General features: G+C 42.0%; 1 protein-coding gene across 1 annotated transcript; it reads left to right on the top strand.

Annotated features, from left to right (window-relative positions):
* Window positions 1–2,790: 2,790 nt before the first annotated feature.
* Window positions 2,791–8,727, top strand: LOC112564912 (protein Fer3-like). The gene has a single exon (XM_025240022.1). It carries the CDS (start codon window positions 4,055–4,057, stop codon window positions 4,787–4,789), a length of 735 nt encoding a protein of 244 aa, XP_025095807.1. The 5' UTR covers window positions 2,791–4,054; the 3' UTR covers window positions 4,790–8,727.
* Window positions 8,728–9,291: the final 564 nt, after the last annotated feature.

Genomic DNA, 9,291 nt, shown 5'->3' with positions numbered 1-9,291 from the left:
TAATCTCTTAATTTCATTAAAACCTCGGTAGTTTAAGTTGACACAGGCGAACCTTTGATCAATGGACAATATCTATTTCCTTCAAACCTACGCATGCGATCAGCTTCAGAAAAAAAAAATCTCTAGTCATTTTAGTTGACAGCCTTTAAACAGAGATTTTCCCCAACACATTAAACACAAAATACAAATAACAATTAATATTATGGAGAGTTATCTGCCTCGGCGAGTAATTTGTCGCGTTTACTGCTTTCTCCTTAAGTCTGGAGCTCAAAAGTGATTTAAGCAGGGACAGCAGCAGAGCATGAGCCGTTACTCAGACCGGATTTCTCATCTTTTTGTGCTGTTTCCAGCAGTTGAAAAGTCTTAACACATCAGGCAGGTAAAAGCGATTATTTGGTAGCTTGTCTAAGCCAACAGCCGCTTTCCTAGGTGTTATCGTCGCTGGTACCTCTTTGACAACGCGTCGTAAAACTGTGAGCGGTAGTCAGGCACAGCGGATTGCAATTTGATAGGGCCTCTTTAATTTTCTTAAATGAGCATAAAGGTCTCTGGAAAACTGTGTAAAAGTATTACACGCCCGTTCGGAAAAAAGTTAGTTTGGAAAATTGCAAGTAGCAGGGACAGGCAGCGGTGAAAAGGCGCAACCGGTGTCAAATTTTGTAATCAGCAAGCAGGTTCCAGCTTGGAATGAAAGACCCTGCCCTTCAGTTTTGCATAACGATTTTGCAGTCTCAGTTTTTAACTGCGCAATGAAACCTTTTCACAAAGGTAATTAAAGTGCGAACAAGTGTGTGTTGTTGCTTCTGCCGGTGAGCTGTACTTTATTTATTTATTTATTTTTCTGTTGTTTTGTTTTGTTTTGTGTCTGTCGCGCGATTCAAACTTATCAGCGTTGCATATCACGAGTATTAATCCTCCGAGCGAGCTGCTTTCCCTCTTGCACTGTGTAGCAGGGGGACGTCAGCAAACTAGAAAGTTTTGTTTGTGTTGATCTTTTGTCTTCGTCGATATTTCCTCTCAAAATGGCGTGGAGAGAGACCGTTTACCCTCATCACAAAAGCGCTCCCATCGGGGTTCTTTTTAATATTAAAATACAACATGTTACACGACATGTATTTTTGCGCACGCGATCCCCCTAGAACCTTCTCTAAAATGAAATGATCCCCTGGAAAAATTAAAATTCTGAATATGAATGAGCTTTCTTTTGTCTAAAAAATTGAGGTTTTTTTTCCCCTTGTCGACTTTCTTTTAAAATTTCGTTTTGAAGGGAGGTTTAAATGAAACGGCGGCAGTTAAGACGACCATTATTCATGCTTTTATGGTTTTGAAAATAGATGCATGAAGGCATAATATGGCAGCTTGTTTGTGACACCTGTGGGTCAGAGGACACTCCAGCCTCCAGCCGCTGAGGACAGAAGGTCACTGTAGTGAGGAGCAGCTGTCCTCCAGCATCAGTAGGTGCCAGTCGCTGATTGACTTCCCAGCTCCCCTCGTACTCATATTCTAGGATGCCATGAAGCGAATCATTTGTTCATAGCGAGGCTAATATTCAAAGGAGGGATATTTTGTAACTGCCTTTCTTTTTTTTTCTTTCCTTTCTTTATTTGTTTCCTCCATTCTCTTTGTCTTTCACAAGAAGCATCTGCTTGTATGTCTGTCTGTCCGTCTCATGGACCCTAAGTTTTCTTTCTGTACATGAGTATATTAAGGAAGAAATAAAGTAACAGGTTTGATAAACAAAACCTAACTGTACTTTGAGTGCCTGTGTGCTTACTATACGTAAAACAAGTGAAGAATTAATGATATATTTCTATGTAATGACTTCTAATTTCTCCCGTCGTTGACTCGTTGCATAGCTTTATTTAATCTCAAGCTGTACAGGTAAACAATTAGTGGTGAAAATAAAGTAACACCTTGCGACTGTTAACTTCAAAGGAGCAATGCAAGTCAAAATACACAAATACAAGTCTAGAGAAATAATGAAAGCTTGTGGGGGTAGGAGGGGACTCCTCGAAGTACTCGCATGACAACAGGCATTCTAATAAAGGACAAAATGTCCACTCGACCAACATTTCAATCATACATGTCTTTGTCGGCTGTTTGCAGGTAAAAAAAAAAAAAAAATGCCTGCTATAGTCACTCCTGAGGCCAATGGCGCGCAAGGTTGCATGAATCAGCAAGGGAAATAATGTGAAAAAATCTTATGAAGTCACCTGATAAAAAGTTGTAAGGACCTTGATCCTTACACATAAAGATAATTCAGGAAAAACAAGAAGGATTAATATAGTAATTCTATAATGCTAATAATTATAGTAGCTCTAATATGAACAGTGTTATCTCCCCTTTGCTTTTTTTTCAGACTTGACTATATGACATAACCATAAAAGATGTAGCACAAACTCAAATGTTGTTGTCAGACAAACTAAAAGAGTAGGTGAAAACATGTCAAACAAGTTTAAATAAAAATACATTTCTAGTCTGTTGATTTCCTCAATGTTAATATTTTCTACTTGTGTTTGCTTTGCCCGCTGACGAATTCTCTGAGTTTGGCAACATCTGAAAGTATTTACTGAAGTTATCGCTGCATTTATAATTTCTTTCTTGTCTGTTAAAGCGCTACTGCGACTTGTATAACTGGCGTCAGATTGTTGTTCGCCACCCCTTCCCCTCACCCATTCGAAGAATTAGAGGCCCCATCAGGGTGGAGAAACATGTTGCTGGCTTTTGACCCGGATCAGCTGTCGCCGATATTTTACCCCTTCACCTGACCTAGCCATGGTAACAGCTTTCCAAATGCCGAGCATCTCCAACTGTAGATAAAACAAGCATCCATAGGCACAAAGACCCATAATTTGCGATTTTCTTCAGCTTGAACCAGCGCAGGTCGCGGGCGTCGATGGTGGTTACATCAGGACAATCGTGTGCGGAGATCGTTGCATGTGCAAACTAGTCTCGACTGAAACGCTTGAGACTATGTTTCGAACAAAAAAACAACAAAGAGGGGAGATAAGTTGAAGAAAAATATATTATTGTCTGAAAATGGAAATTTCTCAGACCCAGAGACGAGCTCGGGAGGCCAAGAGATTTCTGAAAGTCGCGTGATGAAGTGGACGAAGTCGTGGAAGGAATTGCAGGAGAGCTGCAATCCGGGGAGAAATTCCAATAAAGTGGACACACGCCGGCAGTTCCCAGACAGTCAGAAAGCAAAGGGCTTTATGAAGAAGGGAGTTCTCAGCGCTGAAGCTCGGGCGAGAATTAATTTTCCATCAGAAAACCTTCAGCATCGATTCTCGGGAGCAACACGAGGGAAAGAATCGGTCAACGCCTCACCCCGCGCTGCCAAAACGTCCTTAATTTGAAGAAACAGTGCCAGAGGAAATGAGAAAATCTGCATCTGTAACGCACCGAGTGCTGCAGAGGGCTCGACATTCGGTGACGGGCCTGTCTTGTCTTTAGTCGAGCAAAGGTTCGTCTTTCGCACTCTTTTCCCACGGACTTGGCTGAATGAGAGACGACCTTCTGAGCGGCTGTGCTTCTTTGCTGTCAGACTGCCCTTTCAATGTAAGGATAGCTTCGTATTGTTTTATCCGATTAACCACTGGGATGGTTGGCACTGTGACTAGATTGAAAATGGAAATAGAGCGGTATTGTTGATGTCTAGTTTTGTATTCGACTGCTGGATTGCAAGGCTTGTATTCGAAGGAGCAGTGTTTCTTCTTTTCTTCTCGAATCGTTAGCACGTTTTATTGGAATGAGAGGAAAGACTAGTCAAAATTCAGGAAAGTGAAAATTTTAAAAAGATAGGATTTTTATGACCTCGTAGTAAGTCATAGTTACTGATCCATCTTATTATTAATCGTGAGGTTTGACAAAGACAATGAAGGCGGAATAGTACCTTGACGCGTGTGTTCCTCTCCCCCTATACGACTGTTTCGTGCTATGGACTCATATAATACTCAGCCACCCACTAGTTGTTTTAAATCTCTGCTCATGCCTTCGCTTTCCGAGTTGTCGGCTTCTTCCGAGTCGTCGGACTACCCCTACTTCTACCCAAATGTGTACCCCAGTGTTGGAACCTACCCCTCCGCGGCAGTTCCTGCTATGGCGGATGTGGCAGGTGGGCCCCTCGTCAGGGGGTGCTCGAGTGTATGGCGAAAGAGGGGCTCTGTACGCCCCTCTCCAGCCTTCGTGTGTGTGGCTGGATGCACCTAACGCCTATCACCAGCAGCAGTACCATCCACAGCTACCCGGTCAGCTCCAACAGCAGCAACATCCACATCATGGACACTACGAAGGCTTGGGAGGTCCCGTCTTCGCCAGCGGCGGTCGCAGCTGCGATGATGTAGACCATGTGGACCGCCCTTATGTCGTGGAATCCTTGGACAGGTCCTCCCGGTTGGAGTCAAAGTCGAGGAAGCGTCGAGCCCCGACGGTGGCCCAGCGCCGAGCGGCCAACATCCGTGAACGCCGCCGCATGTTCAGCCTCAACGAAGCCTTCGACCTGCTACGTCGTCGGATTCCGACCTTCGCCTACGAGAAACGTCTTTCTCGCATCGAGACTCTTCGTCTGGCCATCTCCTACATCGGCTTCATGTCGGACATCGTGAACGGAGTGGATCCTTCCAAGGTCCGCTTCAGCGCCTGCCGCCCGGCCTCCAACCGAACAGGAAGTGTCAATCCGGCGTCCTTCGAGTTCCTTGCACGGTCCTCGACAGCTCGGGCGAGTTCGAGCAGATGGGCCCCAGCTCGACGACGACGTTCACGTTGTGGGCCTCTTCCGCGAGCCTGATGACGTCCTCGACCGCGAGCACAGGGGCGACGCAGATGAAGAGTTGCTGAAAGAAAATGAGGAAGAGGAGGACGACGAAGACAATAAAAATAGAGCTGAGGACAGTAGTGAGGAAGAGGAGGATGAGGAGGACTCGATGGCTGGGGCCGCGGACGCAAGATGCACGGAAAGTTCTGAGATCTAGTAACAGTGCTTGGTGGGACGGGACTAGTGTGCTGTCAATACATTTTATTGTTCGATTGCTGTGCGTACTATATGCAGCACGAAACAGCCAATAATGAGAACCCTAGACCCTCGGCTGGTCAGTATTGTCAGGTATTGAACAGAAGGAATAATCGTGACAGAATTTATGGCGATGATTTGCGAGATTCTTTTTTCTGGTTATCATCGCCAGAAAGGTTGTCTTGCACTTTCTCGGTTTGCGGAACATGGAATTATCTTCACTTCATCGCCGATTCCAACCATCGACTCCGACAGAGATTTGATGCTTCTCGTCTGTAGAGGACAGGTCTATGGATGTGGACGTTAAGTTGCAGTTCCACTTTCTCTCCTAAAGGAACTGATGAGCTGGCTACACTTTCTTCGTGTAACACTCGTATCATACTCTTTGTATCACCACAATTAGTAAGTGTATTTCGTGGGGTATTGAGGTAAGGGTGTCGTCACACACAAAGGAGACAATTCGTCGGTTTACCTGGTTTTTTATTTTGTGGTTTGATGCGGTTTTTTTTCTCTCTTGGATACCTACAAAGATTCGTGGCAAAGGGGTAAATATTCTCCATATCTATTCCTTCTTTTTCTCTTTGCTTTATCTTTGGATAAAAAAAATCATAATTTTTTTTTCTTTTGCTAACGAGAAATTCGCTCAAAGTTGTGTTTACATAAAAGCGCGTAATCACTCGTTACCAGAGAGGATAATTTTGTTTATGTGTGTACAGTTGTTAATGATTAGGGAATTTCATTTAAAAATAATTATGATTTTTTTTTGAAAGCTCAGAACCTTCTGATGCACACGGCATGTCATAAAAAAGCTATTTTGTGAAAAAAAAAGTGTATGGCGATTAAATCCAGGAGAGGGCTTTAGTGTACAGAATTATTGTATTTACACCTTGTACTAATGCTTTGTATAACTGTCCTCCATTACCGTGGAGAGTGTAATACCTCATCCTGACACTGTGATACGTGTAGTCAAAAGCGATAAACACAAGCACAGTTCAGTCAAATCAAATTTGTGGGGATCAGTCAAGAAAGCCCCCAGCAATCTAAACAGTGATGGCATTTGTTTGCTCTGTTGTAAATATGCTTCACCGGATCCGAAACAAAATTTAAGCGAGTGTCAAGTGAATGATTCTTCGTCTTTTGCTCCATCACTTCCACGTCATCACTTACATGTGCATGAGTGCGTGCGTGCGCTTGAAGACACATTTTCAAATGTGCTGCTGACATTGTACTAGCGATATTAGTAACAATGTTTGCTATAAATGTTATTCAACATCTTCTCGGTCTTGTTGTTTTTTGGTTTTTTTTTTTTTGTTTTGTGTGTTTTTTGTTTTTTTTTTTTTGTTTTTTAATTTTTTTGTTTGGTTGGTTTTTGTTTTGTTTTTTGTTTGGCTTTTTTTTTTAATTTTTTTTTTGGTAGGCACCCATCCCGAAACTTCCACGGAAGATTGAACTTATGACTGATTAACTCAACAGGAACAAAAGCAAAAAAAAACAACAATAAATTGGACAGATATAGTGGTATAGAACTAATAAGTGTTCTTTTTGTATGAATTCACAATCCGAGAGTAGCATTAAAAAACGAAGCTGAATGTTGCAATGGGACACAGTGAGCTTATTTCTTTTGTTCTACTCGTCATCTTCTTCTCAAAAAATAAAATAAAAATCGCGTACAATGGGCACTGGCTTTTCGTCAGTCAGTTCAGTAATTTTATTTACTCGGCGGCTCACCAAACAACGGTTAGTAACCAGGTCGGGTTAACTTAATCACCTCGTCTCTACACTATCCAAGTTAAGGCAATTTCCCTCATTAGTATTTTGCCGATGTACATCAGTGGGGCTCAGGACAACAGGACATGAGATGGAAGGCGAAGTCCCCTATCTAGTGATGCTTTGATGTATTTATGGCGATGTTGTGCTTACATCAAGTGCTTTTCACGTTTCGTGCTTTACGGACAATGTGATAGGTAATATATTCTTGATTAATCAATCTCCACACACACACAGCCCTATGAGCCTGAGTACACGTGGCATCCCATGACCTCATGTGTGTAGCTTTTATTTCGATGGTGGAAAGCAAACCCAACAGACACTGAGCTTGCTAGATATTAATTCAAACAGAAAACCCTTGTTTCTCTCAGTTTCCCATAATAACATGGAGCGGTGAAATCGTGTTCGGTTCGGTTAATATGATTTCGTTTTTAATGATTGACACTGAGATGTATTGAAAAACACACACACACAAACACGTGCGCATGAGATATGATGCTCTGTTATTCAAGCGCTTAGAGCTCACTGCCAGACGAAGAAACGAACTTTTTCAGACTTTAATTTTTATTTCAACACACGCGCGCACGCACACAAACACACCACGCAGAAAGAGTTCTTCTATGACTAAAACATTTTGTTTGTCCTCTCCTGTCTCGTTCACCTCATGATTTGTGTTCTCTAACTGCAACTGCGACTACACAGCCTCCCTCCAGCCTGTTATTGTGCTTACGTGGACACACCTAGACCGCGGCCTGGCTAGCCTTAATGACCGGCCCAGCTGTGCATGATTAATCCACCAAATTAAACATCTATTCACTCCAGTCTTTCAGGGCGCACACACCGATTATTGATTGTTGGAAACATGTTGAGATGATGTATATAGGCCTGAATCATTCCCTCCTCCTCCTCTCCGACCCCAGCCTTCTCCCCCACCACCGTGTGTCACATCTGGACAGTTAGAAGACAACACTAAACTTGGCGCTTGCCTTCGACATTTGGTTCTGTGTGCTTTTTTTTTTTTTTAATAATCGACATTTTCATCGTGGATGAAGCAGCTTTTTGCGGCAAGCTGTTGTTTGTACCGGTGGTGACCAATCATAATCTTTCTTTCTTTCTAGATTTCGCGAATCTTGTTTTTTCACCTTTGATTTTTCTTCTCATCTTTCCTTTGCCTCTGCTTCTGTCGTGTCTTCCGTACCCCGGTGTCTGACCAAGCGTTTAACTAGACGCATGTTGCACTTGGTTAAACCTTCTTTCCACTTCGGGCTTCCTCTTCTTTGTTTAAGGCAGTGGTTATTTTCCTGTGGGAGGAATGGTTAATTAGTGAATATTTGCATTCATTGAGTTCACGGCGCATGTTGTGAATGCCGCTTGTGCTTCGCACTCGTGAAAATCTGTTGCCCGAGTGCAAATCAACGGATCAGTGTATGATCACAGATACAATTCACCCATGAAGACTAGTAGAACCTAAACTATGAGCGATTTAAGTTCTTGTACGAGATGATTGAAGTAATGTCTGATAATAATTCACTTAATTTATTGAAAATGGACAATGGATTTTTTGTTGTTGTGATGTCAGGTTTTAACAAAAACTGTTAACCTGCCGACACCGAACCATTTTCTTTTGGTGTAGTCATCTTTTGTTTTGGCCTTTTCCTATCTCTTTCTGTCTTTCACACACACACACACACACATTTTCTTAATGTCATGTTTTTAATTATTGGTTGTTTTGTCTCTTTCTCGCTTTTGTTATTTTTGTTCCGTGTCCACAGCCTGCTTGTCTCCTCTCGTCTCGTTCTGTTCTCCACTAACAACCTCACCAGGTCCTTGATAAGATTATGATCTACATTAATCAATTCATGTTTTCTGTCGATCTGAATTGTAACCTCAGTTGCAAGACATAACAAAAAAAATATCACGGAATAAAATGTTTGCTTTTTCGCCCACAGCTTTATTTGTTTGGTTTTTACTTTGTCTGCTCGTAAAATGCATTCTCTTTGTGTGTGACAGAGGGGCTGGGGTTCAGGGCGCTAGTTTATCTGCGTGGGTGCACGTTAACTGTGTGTGGGTGTGCGTGCTTGCATGTGTGCCAGGAGAGAGATTGAGAGGGTCATGTGATGAGAAAGGACTGCAGAATTGAGCAAACAAAAGGACTAGAAAATGTACTCTTGACACTAGCTTAATTGCCTGTTGTTTTTTTTTTTTTTTTTTTTTTTTTTTTTTTTTTTTTTTGTTTGTTTGTTTTCTATGATTACTTGTTTTTTATTATTATTTTAAAAATTCGTTATTAGTATTTCATGTGGATTTTTTCGTTTGATTTTGTTCTACCAAGAAAATATATTTTCATTGAAACAGAATAAAGGTGAAATAATGTGCTGGTCATAAAGCCCAGGACTCTTGCATTTTGGGGGACAATTTTTTTTAAGTGACAGAAATTAGAGAATGTGTAGCTGTCAAAAACGTGTAAATAAATGGTGTGCTATCTTGACAAAGGCAATGTTTTCTCTGAAGTA

This window comes from Pomacea canaliculata, linkage group LG5 (assembly GCF_003073045.1).
Source record: "Pomacea canaliculata isolate SZHN2017 linkage group LG5, ASM307304v1, whole genome shotgun sequence".
Classification (NCBI taxonomy): Eukaryota; Metazoa; Mollusca; class Gastropoda; order Architaenioglossa; family Ampullariidae; genus Pomacea; species Pomacea canaliculata.
This window is presented reverse-complemented; position numbering and strand designations above follow the sequence as displayed.